At 42.3% G+C, this 16,216-nt stretch overlaps 1 protein-coding gene across 7 annotated transcripts in view; it reads left to right on the top strand.

The window, feature by feature from the left end:
- The window catches only part of MYO1C (myosin IC), a 90,069-nt gene that overhangs the window by 54,432 nt on the left and 19,421 nt on the right, over positions 1 to 16,216 (top strand). For all 7 annotated transcript variants that reach the window (XM_069945994.1, XM_069945992.1, XM_069945990.1 and 4 more), the window contains 12 exons: positions 1,725 to 1,923; positions 2,526 to 2,606; positions 4,841 to 5,020; positions 5,178 to 5,276; positions 5,362 to 5,475; positions 7,589 to 7,660; positions 8,364 to 8,483; positions 8,662 to 8,744; positions 9,652 to 9,757; positions 13,656 to 13,736; positions 13,871 to 13,962; positions 15,830 to 15,924. In XM_069945994.1, the coding sequence (XP_069802095.1) occupies positions 1,725 to 1,923; positions 2,526 to 2,606; positions 4,841 to 5,020; positions 5,178 to 5,276; positions 5,362 to 5,475; positions 7,589 to 7,660; positions 8,364 to 8,483; positions 8,662 to 8,744; positions 9,652 to 9,757; positions 13,656 to 13,736; positions 13,871 to 13,962; positions 15,830 to 15,924 (1,322 nt within the window). The remainder of the gene's footprint in view (positions 1 to 1,724; positions 1,924 to 2,525; positions 2,607 to 4,840; positions 5,021 to 5,177; positions 5,277 to 5,361; positions 5,476 to 7,588; positions 7,661 to 8,363; positions 8,484 to 8,661; positions 8,745 to 9,651; positions 9,758 to 13,655; positions 13,737 to 13,870; positions 13,963 to 15,829; positions 15,925 to 16,216) is intronic.

Here is a 16,216-nt window from a genome sequence, read left to right as displayed (position 1 = left end):
TCTGACAGCAGTTTTGAGGTATCGTAGGTCTGGGAGGGAATTAGTCATGCCTGCTGTTTCAGTCAGGAAAGAAGTTTTTTTTTTTTTTTTCTTTAAATCTTTTAGATGGGCCCTACAAGTTTCCTCAGCTCCTCCCTTCAGCTATGATTGACAGCTCTAGTGGTCTCCTGGCCACTAAAACAGTCAATCATAACTGAGAGAGTGGTCCAGGGAAATTGTAATACGAGGAGTTCCGGGCATCTAACTAGAAGAGCTTGCCTCTTGCCCATTTGATGTGGTGGGTTGCCAGCCGGCACAGCCTGGTAATTTTTTTTCATACATGGAAGGGGATAGACTGTGTTTTCAGGGCATGTACTTAATGGGGATAACCTTTTTAAGTAACTACTTTGTCACTCATGGAAACTGCATCTCCTTAACAGGTGGGGGTGTGACAATGGTCTTTATGGAGAATATCGTGAATGTATATTTGCCAACCCTACAGACACTAAATGACACACACAAAATAGTTTTTACTCTAAGGTCATATATTCATCTATGCTAGTCGACATTATGGGTATGTTCACACTGAGTAAATCAGGCGGAATTCCGCCTGATTTACTCAGTGTGAACATACCCTAATGCACATCTGTCATGATGTTTTCTTATAAGAGTGCAGTGCTCCTGCTGCCAGGATGTTCAGGCAACTATGGATATGTCTATAATGTTGTAAAATTTTCCTAAAATAAAATAAATTGATGAATGTATCATATGATGAATGTATCATCATATATGGATTATGCACTAATTGTACGGACTGTCCTGTATGCCTCCACCCTAGCATCTAAGCAAGGGGCTGTGGTATCTGCAGTAAGTTTGAGAGATTTTGGTGGTGGGCTCCCTGATAGGGATGTGGGTGTGAGGAGCGTCTACGAAGGGACCACCATGTGTAGAATTGGGTGTGAATGTAGTTTTAATGACCTAGCAGGGGTGGGTGGGGATAGTGAGAATTTATTATTTATTTCTTTTTTTTTTTGTTTGTTTATTCTCCTTTTCCTTTTTTCTTTTATTTATTATTTTGGATTCTTACCTCCCTTCCCCCCCCCCCCTCCAATTTTCCCCCTTTCCCTCCTCCCTGATGAAGGCTCTTTTGAATATAGTGGTGACAATCGGTGGCTGCGGAACCTCAGGGCTGCATCCCACTTGGGAACTTGATTTTGTCAATGGTGAAATATTTGTGCTTTTATGCACTTTTCTTTTATTAATTTTAAGAAAATAAAACAAAGAAAAAAAAATAATATGGATGCATCCATTCTGGGTCAGTTCTGTGCACATGCCCTGTTGGATGAGATTAAGGTTCGTGCATGAAACCTACCCAGGGTGGTTGTATCCATAGTCACCCAAACTTCAAGCAAGCAGGAGTGACTGTATGCCGATCATGTGAGGAAACATCATGACATGTGCTCTTTAGGGTGCGTTTACACGTACAGGATCTGCAGCAGATTTAAAGTCTCTGGTTCAAAGCAAATCAAATCTAGGCCATCATATCTGCTGCATATCGTCTGCGTATCTGTTGCAGATTTGCTGCAGATTTAAATCTGTGCCATCAGATCTGCCTGTTTGTGTGAACACACCCTTAAAATGAGTGTGTCAGCTGCAGTTAAGGTTCTGTCTGTATTAAAACATGTTACTTCTACACCAATTGCTATACCCATATCAAGAGGCTAAATATGTTTCTTCTTTTAAAGCTATGCAATAGCCGACAACTCCTACCGCTCCCTGCGAACAGAAAGAAAAGATCAGTGTATTCTTATATCTGGTGAGAGTGGAGCAGGAAAGACAGAGGCTAGTAAGAAGATCCTTCAGTACTATGCTGTGACTTGTCCTGCCAGCGACCAAGTGGAAACTGTAAAAGACCGACTTCTGCAGTCCAATCCTGTTCTTGAGGTGAGAATGGGCGTTGCTTCAAATGTCAGACACATTGTACAACAGACATATTCAGTAGCGGTAAATCTGACACAGTCCCTGTTCACGCAGTCAGCAATGGCCCTAGGGACAATGTCTGTGCCTGATGCCCAGTTGACATGTAGTAGAGCTGGCAGGGTTCCATTTTGGGAGAGGGGGAATAAGCCATTGCAAATGACTTATCAGTGATGTGTATCCCATACCAGTGAAGGATTGGGCTTGGTTAAATACGCCATGCTTGGTCCTTCTGTCCCTCAGGGGTGGTTGGGAATCTTCACATACATTAGCTAGTCAGCTGAACTCCTCGAAATAATCTGCTGCAAGCATTTATATAATGTGTATGGCCTTAAGATCGGCTTCTTGTAAATGTTATCTATAGCAGGAGAAGCTGTGCAAACTTCCTATTAAGTGGCTAAGAGCAAATATGTTTAAGGCGTATCTATGTTTTTCAAGGTGTCATGGGAACACAGACTTTGTGTCAAGGCTAGACTATCTTTGCTTTCTGTAACTCTTTAAGTTAATATCCAGAAAGCCATAAACCACTTGTAGATCATACAGACTCACATACCTTGTTTTGTTTTCAGGCCTTTGGAAATGCTAAAACCTTACGAAATGATAATTCCAGCCGTTTTGGCAAGTACATGGATGTGCAGTTTGATTATAAGGTCAGCATTTGGAATGTGTTTTATGAGGGCTGTGTATATGGGTACTCCTGATCGAATGTACTGAATAGATATGGGGAGAGTGAAAAACATTGCTGAAGTTTTTATTTCCGTTATGAGGCAAAGCTAGTATTCAAGGAACAGGGAATATAATGGAAGGACTTATACTACTACTTTCTGTTGGATCCCACCTTTAATATTGCTTCAGACAACTGCATCACATATTGCATGGTGTGTTTTTTAAAGAAATGTGTGAATCCCTCAAGGGCCACAGAATAAAAAAAAAAAAAAAAAAAACAACTACTTTTAACATGTTCTAAAGACGTCAAAAGCTTTGATTTGGTCCAGGTATCTAAGGGCCCTATTCCACCAGACGATTATCGTTCGCATAATCGTAAATGATCTCAAACGACCGCAATTGCAAAAGACCTAAAAAAGTTCACTCATTTCCATGGAACAATAATCGTTACTTATGATTGTATTTGCGATTGTTTTTTCTTCGCTATTGCGTTTGTATCTACTGTGAATGACCGAACGACGTCTTATTCAATGCGAACGTTTTGCGAACGAGCAACGGTAAAATAGGTTCAGGTCTTATAAAGCGATCAACGATTACTCATTCGGTCGTTAATCATTAACTGCATTTCAACCTAACGATTATCGTTTAGATTCGAACTATTTAACGATAATCGTCCGGTGGAATAGGGCCCGAAGTTCACACCCAAACCGATCACGTGAATAGTGCATTGTCTACCAGCTCTGTGCCATGTGATCAAGATGTCCTCATTATGTAAGTCTATGGAGCTTTGTTAGGGTGTGCACACAGAGATTGGGGAGAAGTGGCATGTGACCACATGCTTCTCCCCGATTGGTCAGGGTCTTGGGTATTCATACCTGACTAATCGCTAGAACTATCGGGGAGAAGCATGTGGTCACATGCCACTTTTCCCCGATCTCTGTGTGCACACCCTAACAAAGCTCCAAAGACTTAAATTATGAGGACATCTTGACCACATGGCACAGAGCCGGTAGAGAACACACCATTTAAGTGATCAGTCAGGGTCTGAACTTTGATACCTGAACCAATCAAAGCTCTTCACATGTCTCTAGAGTATGAAGAATGGTACAGTCCAACAGAATCCATAATAAGGATGCTTTATAAAGATCTGGACGGTCAAAACGTTGCATTCTTTGTACCAGATCATGTAAAATAAACTTTTGATTCATTCCAGATGCTGTTGTACTCTACCATTCTTCAGGTCTTTTCCTGACCAACATTGGGATACTAGGTTCTCCAACGTGCATCCACATACTATTGACTTAAGTTCCACAATAATCACGGCCGTTTTTGCAACAGCCATGATTAGTACGGTACTTATGTTGTGCTGAAGGCTGAGGCAATGCCAGCCGGCGTGTATACACATAGTATACACTCCGGTCGGGATCCCTAGCGGCGCCGCCAGAAACTGACATGTCCGTTTTTTGCGTCGCTATTCATTGAATACCTATTCAATGAATTTAGCAGAAAACCCTGTCACTTCACACAATGGAGTGCGCAGCTCGGATCATTTGTGTGCAGTGGGAAGTTCTGACGAGAGCGTGCACGCATGCGCCCGCATCAGAACTCAGCTGCGTTAAAGATCATACGGCCGGTACTGCAGTACTGGCCAGGATGATCTTTTGAGACCGGCTGGGTCATGGAACTGCCAGTCACTTACAGCGTCTGAACATAGCCTTAAGGTATATTTGTTCCACCTTCTAGAACCTATGCTTAAGAAAATAGCCCCCAGAGGATGCATGTTCTTGCTAAGAGTATGCTTGTAATATAACACACTTTAGCATACATTTGCATAGTAGAAAGGCTTGGGTACATTAGAGTATGCCTGTGTTTGTGTTTTTGTTTCTGGTATGCAAATGTATTCTGGTTTTAGACAAAAATGTTGTGTGGGCAGAAAATTAATGCATAAAACAAAGATTCTGCTTTCTATGATAGGAATTTAGATGCTAGCAATGTAGTGAAAATAGGGGACACACATTGATGAAGTAGGAGTTGGATTGTGATAAGAATAAGCTAAGAATAAGTTGTTTTATTTCTATATGAAATAATAAACTTCTAATATGTTTTATTTGTATTACACTCTTGTATAATATTAGTTCTAATCATCTACGACCATTTGTTTATCTTTCTGCTTGAAACTACTTGTTCTATGTTGATAAACTATTGATTTGATTTAAAGGGAGCTCCAGTCGGGGGACACATCCTGAACTACCTCCTGGAGAAGTCCCGTGTGGTGCATCAGAACCATGGAGAGAGAAATTTCCATATATTCTATCAGCTTCTGGAGGGTGGAGAAGAGGATCTTCTGCGTAGGCTGGGCTTAGACAAGAATGCACAAAATTACCAATATCTTGTCAAGGTAGGATGCACAAAGGATTTTACATTTGTAATAAAACTAATGCTCTGGTAAGAGTAGGCTATCAGGTCCAATTATTTAAGTCATTATGTCCGCTAAAGTATCAGGATCTCTTTCCTGTTAAAATTATTTTGTCCGATCTATGGATTTGTTTCCCCAGGGTCAGTGTGCCAGGGTTAGCTCCATCAATGATAAAAATGAATGGAAGATTGTTCGAAAAGCTTTGTCGGTGATCAACTTTAATGAAGAGGATGTGGAGGCGAGTGGCAGGATAATGCTGGTAGTGTCCGTTTCTAAAACTTCATGCATGTTGTAATTTTCCTTTTTATCTTTTTGAATTTCAGGAGTTACTGAGTATTGTAGCTAGTGTCTTGCACTTGGGAAACGTGCAGTTTGCCACAGATGAACAAGGGCATGCTCAGGTCACAACAGAAAACCAGATTAAATATCTCGCCAGGGTAAGGATCTTTACCAGCCTATGTTTTGTCCTGATTCTGTGGTTTGCTGTCAAGATAAAAGGCTTTAGAGAGGATTGAGTTATAATTGCCATTCTTAGAATTTAAGAATATGTTGGTACGTTGTGTTTGGTTCACAGACGTAATTTGTGGCATTGCTGTAGAAAAAAAAAGCACAAAGGGAATGTATAATCGGAAAATTACATAATCAAATTATGATTTTACTATACAACTTTTTTTATTGTTCTCCTTGCTTTTTTTTGTCATTTTATACCGTATAAGAAAAATCTTTAAATCTACTCACACTGACAACCAGAATTCACTCTAAGCTGTTTATTTGGCAGCTCACTTGTGTAGGCAGAGACCAGACAATTAAATCACAGGTGACATATTTACTTGCACACTCTGCGTATTTTGTTTTCTTTGTTAACACTGCAGGAAGATGCTGGTTAAATATTGTAAGGTGTACAGAAACTGTTTGGGTTTTTTTGTACCATTTTGACCATAGTCAGTTTAGGTGTGTGGTTTTCTATATAAGGCCTGTAAAAAATAGTGGAAAAAAATAGTGCTTAAATCCCAAGAGTTTAAACCTTTAGATTACATGGTCCTCAAAGAGGTGTTCCCATCTGAGGTTGTTATCGCCTATTCATAGGCTAGTGGATGAAAAGCTCATCTCTGGGGGTCAACCTCACCAATGCTGAGAACAGGGATGCCCTGCGATGAACTGAGCGCTCATTTCTTCTGCGCTCATTTCATGTGCTCATTTCATTCTCTTTGGGGTCGCTGTACTCTTGTTTGGAGGCTTCATAGAGAATTAAAGGGGAACTGTGGATAGGGATAATTATTCTCTATTAAGTCATTTAGGTGTGTGTGTGTGTGTGTGTGTGTGTGTGTGTGTGTAGAATGAAGGAGTAGAATGGCACTGTGCAGACTTCCAGTCAGTGACCTTCCAGCTCGTGGGTGCACGACTTCAGGTAACAGACCCCCGGTACCAACAGTACGTCAATGAAGATAGGGATGAGACGGCACTCAAGTAAAGTGAAGGTGTAAGTTTATTCACCCAACACGTGTGGCGACGTTTCGACTGCTCTAGAGTCTTTCTCAAGTCAGCCTGATGATGCAGACGGGGCTAGGCGTGATGTCACAGTAGACTTGGCTGGATCTTGTCTTCTATTTTCAAAGAGAATACATACTCGCAACGGGATTGACATCCCGCTCTGAGTATGTAAGTGACAGCCCCCTTAACCCCCACTGGCAGGTACATACATTACCTTCTCCACACTCTGGCTTGCTTCGGGGGCTCCTGGCATCTGGACGTCCCACTCAGCCAATCAGTGGCTGCGGTGGGCAGCACACTGATTGGCTGAGCAGGACATCCAGCCAGGAGCCTCCGAAGCAAGCCAGAGCGTGGAGCAGGTGATTTATGCCCCGACTGGCGGGAGGTTCAGGGGGCTTTCACTTACACTTATTTGGGGGCATGCCGCACGTGTGTACGGTGACGGAGATACAATAAACAACGCACTTGATTCCACCTTGCCGGGAGCTGGACTCGTTTCTTTTTCGCATCTACTCAGGACACCTTTTGGAGTGTGAGCCCGTGCTGTGAAGCTCGGTGGATGGGGTAAGCTGGCTTTTTTTCCGTTCATGACGGCTTTCACTTACATACTTGCAGCTGGATGTCAATCCCGCTGCGAGTATGTATTCTCATTGAAAATGACAGGCAAGGGACTTGCAGCGGACTTCGCAGCGAATTTGCAGAGTGAAATCCGCTTCGGATCTGGTGTTTGTGTGTTTCTACCCTAATGTGTATTGCATTGCCAGTAAAAAAAATATATAAACTTTTCCTGCTGAAAACAAATTAGGCCGTTTGAAGTGATGTCATTACATGCAAATCTGGGTCCCTGGTATTAAGGGATTTGAAAAATATATATTCCCCTAAATCGTAAGGACTGTACAGGTCTAATGCATGTTGCTGCTTGTCCATATTTTATAGTATTTTTGTAGAATCAGAGGAAATAGACTTGTATAGTATTGTTGTAGAATCAGAGGAAATAGACTTGTATAGTCATTGATCACAGAAAACATTGTGACCTAAGTAATCTTTCTTGTTTTGCAGCTTCTGTCTGTAGATAGTACTGTACTACGGGAATCTCTCATTCACAAAAAGATCATTGCTAAAGGAGAAGAGGTAAAAATGTGCAGGCTCAAATTTTGTCCACAGTAACCCTTTTAAAGGGATAAACCAAGATTGTCCTCAGTTTGCATGTGGTATTGCAGTTTAGCTATAGTGAAGTGAATGGAGCAGAGTTGTAATATCGCACACAACCTGGGGACAAGTGTGACAGTGTGTTTGGAAGAAAGTAGCCTTGTTTTTCTAATCCTGTCAATTTAGTTGTAGTGACATGTTAAAAGTCTTGATCAGTTGAAGCTGAACAATCTGACCTCAAGCAAGTGCTAGAACAAGTGGTAGTAGAAGTATTACTAATGCTTTTATTTGTATAGCGCCAACTGATTCCGCAGCAATCACAATCTAAATTCACGTATCTGTATGTTTTGGGTGTGGGAGGAAACCGGAGTACCCGGAGGAAACCCACGCAAGCACGGGGAGAACATACAAACTCTTTGCAGATGTTGCCCTTAATGGGATTTGAACCCAGGACCCCAGTGCTGCAAGGCTGGGATCTTCTCCTTTTCCTGCTCTGTGTGCACAACTGATACAGTTCCATAGAATTACACTGAGAATCAGTCAAGGTCATTCTAGCTTGTTCTAGCGATTGGTCTGGGTCTTTGAAGACAGTGCCCATTTAATCTGCTCCTGTAATCACCAATTTTGTTCCTTCTTTTGGTGATCTTTATTTTTGCTTTAATTTTTTATCTCCACTTCTCTTTAGCTAAATAGCCCTTTGAATTTGGAGCAGGCAGCTTATGCCAGAGATGCCTTGGCCAAAGCAATTTATGGACGCACATTTTCATGGCTTGTCAGCAAGATTAACAAATCACTGGCCTATAAGGTATGATTAATGAGTTCTACAAAAATATTTTTATTTGAAGTAAGCCTGGAGATTGTCTTGCGTTTTGTGCTAATAGTATGACCCTGAAGAATGCTGGGGTCTCTTGTGTGAATTGTAAACAGGATAAGTAGGATTACAATGACACTTGAGTTGTAACTCACTTGTGGGCCTTTTGCAGGGTGCAGACATGCACAGTCTGGGGAATGCATCTGTCATCGGCCTTCTGGACATATATGGGTTTGAAGTCTTCCAGCATAACAGGTAATGATCTGGCACTGGCATATTTTTCATCAAGATGACATTCTTGTGGGATGCATGTGGATGTTATAGGTGATGCCATATGTTTCTATAAGGACTACAGCTATGTGTATAAGATGATATTTAGGAGTGTCCAGTTTATTATTATCACTAATAATAATCAGTCTTTATATCAACTCTTTGTGTAGTTCTTTTCCTTTCTTTGATGTTCTTGAAGTCTAATGGCTGTTTTATAGAATCAGGTGTGTTGCATACAGCAGTAATGTCAGGTGTTTTTTTTTTTTCTTCTTCTTTTAGTGCATGTTTACAAAATAGATTTTTTTCATGTCATAAAAAATCTGCGGTGTAGTTTAGTGTGAACTACAGTGCGGATAATTGTTGAATGCAAAGGGAGGTGGAATCCATGTCAGAATCTGCATGACAAAACATTGTGCACACACCCTTTTGTTTCTATGCTCAACCACAAAGTGGCAGGTTAACACTATTATACCGTCGATCAGTAGAACAGGCCACCAGTTTAAGAACCAGTTAAAGGAGAAGTGTTTTCTAAAAGTCAGCAGGGGCAGGGGGAAATTAATTTCAAGTAACAGGAGCGGCTGCGGGAACCCCACCGGGGTGACCACATTACGAGTGGGTTGATGGACTAGCCACTCAGCCAGTCAGTGACTGGGACAGGACGCCGCTCCAGTTACTAATAGACTGTCCCAGCTGATGGACTGGCTGCTCAGCCGTTTATGCTCCTCCCCCCCCCCCCCCCCCACACTACCACTCCAGCCACTCACTGTGGGCATGGGGAGAAATCAATAATCAATTTACCCCCTTTTCCTGCAGGCTGACTGCTTTTACAAAACGCCAGGCTTTATTTTCTGCTTCCCTGATGTAGTGCAACTTTGTGGTTTGTTACTTACAGCTTTGAACAGTTTTGCATCAATTACTGCAACGAGAAGCTCCAACAGTTGTTCATTGAACTGACACTAAAGTCTGAACAGGAAGAGTATGAATCTGAAGGGATTGCAGTAAGTATCACTCTCTCATTTTTATATATTGTTGATAATTCAGTTCTTCGTTTTTTTGTCTTTGACTAACCACCTGGGTAATTCTGTATACAAAAACATTGTATCATAAACTATTGCATGTTGGGTAGTGTTGTTCTTTATAGAAAGTAAATCTAGAGCACTCTCTGGTTTGTGTGACATTGGATTACCGGTGGCTAAAGAAGTTGGATGCATATCTAAGGTAGCCTTAAGGCCTCATTCACACATTCAGTGATTTTTTTTTTTTTTTTTTTTTTTTTTTTGGGCCGCAAAACATACTGCTATTTTTTTCTCCATAATCCATGGAAAATCGTTGGTATTTGCATTGGTATTTGTGTCAGTTTCCGTATCCATTTTTGTAAAATGTGAATAGTACTAGTTTGCATAGATTTGATTTGACATCCGTAAAAAGTTTGGGTCCCATAGACTTCTATTGGTAATCGTACTTGCAATCACAATCGGCACTAGGACAAGTCTTTTTTTTTTTTTTTTTTTTTTTTTTACGGAATGGATTAAAGGACAACTCCGGCGGGACCCCCCCCCCCCAAAAAAAAAAAAAACACAGACACACACACACCATACTCACCATCCCTCCGGTGATGATCGCCACTACATTCGCCCGCCGTCCGCCTCACCGTCACCGCCGTCCAGCGATGTCTCTTACTTCCGGGTCCTGGGGATGGAAAAGGCTGCCAGTGCGCTTACGCACCTGCAGCCTTTTCATTGGCTGGAGCGCATCACATGGCTTCCAGCAACCTCAGCCAATCAGGGCTGAGCAAGCTGGATGCCATGTGATGCGCTCCAGCCAATGAAAAGGCTGCTTGTGCGCATGTGCACCAGCAGCCTTTTCCGTCCCATTCACTCTCTATGAAGACGCCGAGGAGGAAGAAGACCCGGAACGCCCGCCCCCCCCCCCCCCCCGCCCCCCCGGCTCTGACGTAGTCACCAGATGCCGCCGGGGAGAAGAGGACCGTGACGATCGTAATAGGTAATGTATACATTCTTTAACTTCCGGGCGGGGGGGTCGGGGGTCCGAAGGTGGGGGAAGGGGGCCACACCGGCTATTTAACCACGTTAAAAAGTTATATAACTTTGTAATGTGTGTTAAATAAGCTTAAAAAATTTTTCGTGGAAGTTGTCCTTTAAGGATAAAAATTAACACGGACTGTGTGAATAGCACTATATAAATCAATCTGCTATAAGTTTAACCGTGATTACGGATCTGCAATTACTTACACCTTTATGGGACGTCTGAATAAGGCCTTAGGGCTGCAAGTTATTGAGACCATCTCTGATCAGAAGCTATTGCTGGGTGGAGACCACAGCAGCACAATGCACTCCCCTGCCAGCCGCATAATCCATCAATATTTTCAATGTGAGTCTTTAAGAAAATATTGACTGAATGAGCAGCCGGCCAGAAAGAGGATTGTGCTGCTGCAATCTCTCTACCGGCTGTATCTTCCGATCAGAGTGGATTTCGGCAGTGAGACCCACTGTGAGCAATAACTTTTTAATGTCTTGTCAAGTTATTTTTAGTGACAGTACCCATTTAAAGTTTTTCAGATTTTAGACAGGAATCACCTTTACTTGTAGTTAGGGACCGTCTGAGAGTCGAAGAAAGGAAATTAACTTCAGGAAATGTTATAAATTAAACATTACCTGTTAAATCCAGCTTTTGCTTAAATTGGTCGACCAGGCTGATGGACTGGCTGCTCAACCAGCCAATGACATGGATGGGACATCACTGTAGTCACTGACTGGCTGAGCGGGCTTTCAATCAGTTGGGACGGGCATTTTCCTGTGAGTCATGATGTCATCAACTCCGGAAAATGCCTTCTGTCGGGGATCCTGGAGCTGGTCAAGTGTCTCATAGCAGGCACTGGAGAAATAAGCAATGCTTGTGTGCCATTTTCTCCCGTGCCCCTCCGCCTGTCACATTTTTTAAACGACCAGGCTTCTCCTTGTTAATTTTTTTTTTTTGTACACTTTTTAAGTACCCCTAGGGAACCTTTAAAAGCAGACGTTTATTATATAGCAGGGGTACTCAACAACTTTTAGTGAAGGTCCACTTACCGGGGTCTATTGTCAGGTGAAGGTCCGAGCTGAACATCAGTAGGAAACGTGTTTTGTTACTTTTCACAAACGTTGTTCAACTATTTACATACAGAATTGATGCTTATTAGTGGGAAAACTGTCATTTTCTCTCTCGCCAGCCCTTTGAAATTAGGTACACAGGGGTTGACTGCCCTAGTAGTATATAGCCCCCTTGTGCGCTCTCTCCCCCAGTAGTATATAGCTCCCCTGTGCTATCTCCCCCTGTATATAGCCCCCCTGTGCTCTCTCCCTCTGTATATAGCCCCCCTGTGCTCTCTCCCCCAGTATATAGCCCCCCTGTGCTCTCTTCCCCTGTATATAGCCCCACCTGTGCTTTCTCCCCCTGTGCTCTCTCCCCCTGTAGTATATAGCTCCCCTGTGCTATCTCCCCCTGTATATAGCCCCCCTGTGCTCTCTCCCTCTGTATATAGCCCCCCTGTGCTCTCTCTCCCCCTGTATATAGCCCCCCGTGCGCTGTCCCATTGTATATAGCCCCCCCCCCGTGGGCTCTACCCCTGTATATAGCCCCCCTGTGGGCTCTCTCCCCCTGTATATAGCACCCTGTGGGCTCTTCCCCTGTATATAGCCCCCCTGTGCTCTCTCTCCCCCTGTATATAGCCCCCCGTGCGCTGTCCCATTGTATATAGCCACCCTGTGCTCTCTCTCCCCCTGTATATAGCCAACCTGTGCTCTCTCTCCCCCTGTATATAGCCCCCCGTGCGCTGTCCCATTGTAGATAGCCCCCCCCCCTGTGGGCTCTCCCCCTGTATATAGCCCCCTGTGGGCTCTCCCCATGTATATAGCCCCCTGTGGGTTCTCCCCCTGTATATAGCCCCCTGTACGCTCTCCCCCTGTATATAGCCCCCCTGTGCGCCCCCCCCCTCCCATATAGCATTAAAAAAAAAAAAAAAAAAAAAGCACTTTACTCACCTAAGTCCTACGCGTCCTCTTCTCCTTCTCCTGTGGCCGCACTGCAGCGGTCACTAGAGGCCGCTCTCCCTGCCGGCGCAGGAAAGTCACTTGAGCGCCGACACCAGAGGGGGACCGCGGCCTCTAGTGACCGCTGCGGCCATTGAGAGGTGACTGACAGGGAGGGAGCCAATGGCTTCCTCTCTGTCAGTGCTGCTGCTGCTCGGTATCTATGAGCGCTCGTTACGAGCGCTCATAGATACTTACTGTGCGGGGAGCAGTGCGGCAGCCGGGGTCCGGACAGCTGGCCGCCGCGGTCCGGGTTTGGACCGCGGTCCGCCAGTTGAGGACCCCTGTTATATAGCATTGCATGGATCAGTTATATTAGTGCTCTGCTAGCAAATTCTATTAGCAGAGACACTGACCGCTACAGATGGTAAGTATAAGCTTCACGTTGCAGGAGTGCAAGTCAGACATCTGGCACTTGGACCCATTTAAATGCTTTAAGAATTGACACCAGTGATATTGCCAATGTCAGTCATTAGCAGCAGACCTCCCCTGTGTGTATGGATTGGGCTCAGCTACTGGGGCAGTCAGGGAAGGGTTAATGGTTGTTAGGATATGTGCCCTGATGTGCCTTTAGATACTCACACAATATTCCCATGACAAAGATAAACTGTTGATGCTCAGAAGAGGTCATGTTGGGCACTGCATGTTTTGGAGTTCTTGCCATATGATGATATACTCCCATTCCCAGATTGCTATTGTAATGTAGATCATCATGTCTATATTCTGTACAAATAATTATGTGTGGGTGTTGTGTACGGTGGTTTATTTTCACCCTTACTGATTCTAAGTTGTCCTCTTTCTGTTACAGTGGGAGCCTGTGCAGTATTTTAATAACAAAATAATCTGTGATCTAGTTGAAGAAAAGTTCAAAGGCATCATTTCCATCTTGGTAAGTCTGTTTATTTTCTAGCTGACTGCATAGCAAACAGGATGCCTGTGGGGTTGGGCTTTATTTAGTAAAAGTATTGAGGACTTTGTTTATATTCAATTTTTTATATATATTTTTTTAAAATTTTTCTGTAGGATGAAGAATGTCTACGTCCCGGAGAAGCCACAGATCTGACATTCCTGGAAAAGTTGGAAGATACTGTGAAAAATCACCCACACTTTGTTACGTGAGTATAGAGTGTAAATCTATAAAATATTTTAAACTTTTCAGATTAATGAACAATTTATATTGTTTGACACACTTTCTTGTATAAACTATGTAATCCCCACCTAAATCCCCCATTTACAATGCCGTGCTTATAAAATCTTAGACTTATTTGGATGTATTTGTTGAAACCAGAACAAAGTAAGTTCATAAGGAAAGCTCGAGGTACATGAACAATAATTGGCACTTTCAAACAAAATCTAAAACCACTAAGAGAAACAAGACCTTCATGGCGGCCCGTATCTTTATGGGAGGTACTCTTTTACTAAGGTGAAAGTCTGTGGTTTAATCTTGAACTCACATTTATTCCATATATGTGCATAGTACAACTACAATATGGATTATTTGTACAGAACCAATAGAGATTTCAGCTGCACATGACTTTCCAGGCATTGAATGGGTGTTCATTGTTTACTTCCTGAAATCAAGTGCTTGTCTTGTACCAGTATAAGTGCTCTATCTCATAAGAAGAGGTGCCATAACCAGGAAAGACTGGAAGTGTAAGGGCACATTCAATGTTTTTGCTGGGAAAAGAAGTAACTACATCTACACATTGCAAAAAGTTCTGCTCTGCTCAGAAATTGACAAGTGGTTTAGGTTTTTCAGTCCTCCTCCTGTCAATTGATGTAATTCATTTTTAATTTTTAACTATTGAATGGAGCATGGAGTTTTCCTTGGCATTTTTAAGATATTTTGCCAAATCCACACCAAAATCTGAGTACTCTTAATCTGCTGTGGAAAATGGCAGCACCAGATTCAACAGATTACAATCAGACTATAAGCGGATATTTTGATAATTTGAAAGATATAATCTACAGAGTCCCCTTTAAGTATACCTGGAGATTGCCATGAGTTCCGGTCAAAATTAATAACACTCACCAATCGCTAGAACAATGAGCTGGGAAAACTGCACAGCTGTGCTTGTTGAGATCTTAACTCAGGAGCCCAGTGCTTAAAATTGAGCCCCAGTGCTTCCAGCCAAGCACTCCTCGTGCCGCCGACTCGTGGCGAGTAGCTTTCTGAACACCCTAATCCAACTGATCCAAAACCTTTAATATATCTCTGACATGTCAAATGTTTTGTTAAATGAAAAATAAAGCTGCATGCACACATCTATAATATACAGATGTGATCTGTATACTTGGATGTATTATGATGCAGGGAGTCCTGGAAGAGGTGAAGCCCAGTATATGGACCATACATCATGGATGTGTGAATGCAGCCTTAGGGTCCTATTAGACAAAGCATTTTTTTGTTTTCTCGGATTAATGATAAACGACCTACAATTTTGCACCATAATGCGCAGAACGATAGTAGTTAATTACAATTGCAGTTACAATCGTAATAACGAACAAACTATGTGTATATACACCAAAAGATTTGCAAACAATTAAACAATTATTGATTTTATAGTCAACTCAAAAGATGCGATCAAAAACATACGAACAAATTTTCGTTATTTGAGCATACTCACAGATTATTGCTTAAATGCAAACTATATAGCGATTTTGCGCACTGTATTCTTCTTTCAATGTTATAGGGCCCTGGTGCGTCACACTTCATAAATTGTAATGTATAAAAAAATATAGTTTTTCTCAGTTTGAAACAAAATGTCAGAAAAGTGCAGCAAGTTGGGAACAAGAAGGAAGCATGCGCTGATCTGACAGGTCAGCACTCGCTCCTTCCTCTGGATTGTAATGTGTAATAGACCCTTACAGTTACAAGTGCCATTTCTTTCCTGTGACTAATTTGCTATAGTACATTGTGAATATAAATATTTTTTTTCATTTTATGTAATAACATTGTGTGGTTTTGCTTTTTCTGTCTAGACACAAACTTGGAGACCAGAAAACGAGAAAGTGTCTTGGAAGAGATGAGTTTCGTTTGCTCCACTACGCTGGAGAAGTGAACTACAGCGTGGCTGGTAATTTGAACTAATTTCTATAATTGGATTAATGTAAACCTTTTGGATTTAGGATCTGAATGTTAGCACCACACATCATGCCCTGTGTAGCTCTTGGAGAAAACATTCTTGCATTGTGTTCCATAGCATAATGCATGGCAATAATGGAAATGTGAATCTCTCTCTCTCTCTATCTCTCTCTCTCTCTCTCTCTCTCTCTCTCTCTCTCTCTCTCTCTCGTCTATAGATATATTGATAGATAGATATATTGATAGATAGATATATTGATAGATAGATATATTGATAGATATAT

The sequence above is a fragment of the Dendropsophus ebraccatus genome, chromosome 11 (genome assembly GCF_027789765.1).
Source record: "Dendropsophus ebraccatus isolate aDenEbr1 chromosome 11, aDenEbr1.pat, whole genome shotgun sequence".
Lineage (NCBI taxonomy): Eukaryota > Metazoa > Chordata > Amphibia > Anura > Hylidae > Dendropsophus > Dendropsophus ebraccatus.
This window is presented reverse-complemented; position numbering and strand designations above follow the sequence as displayed.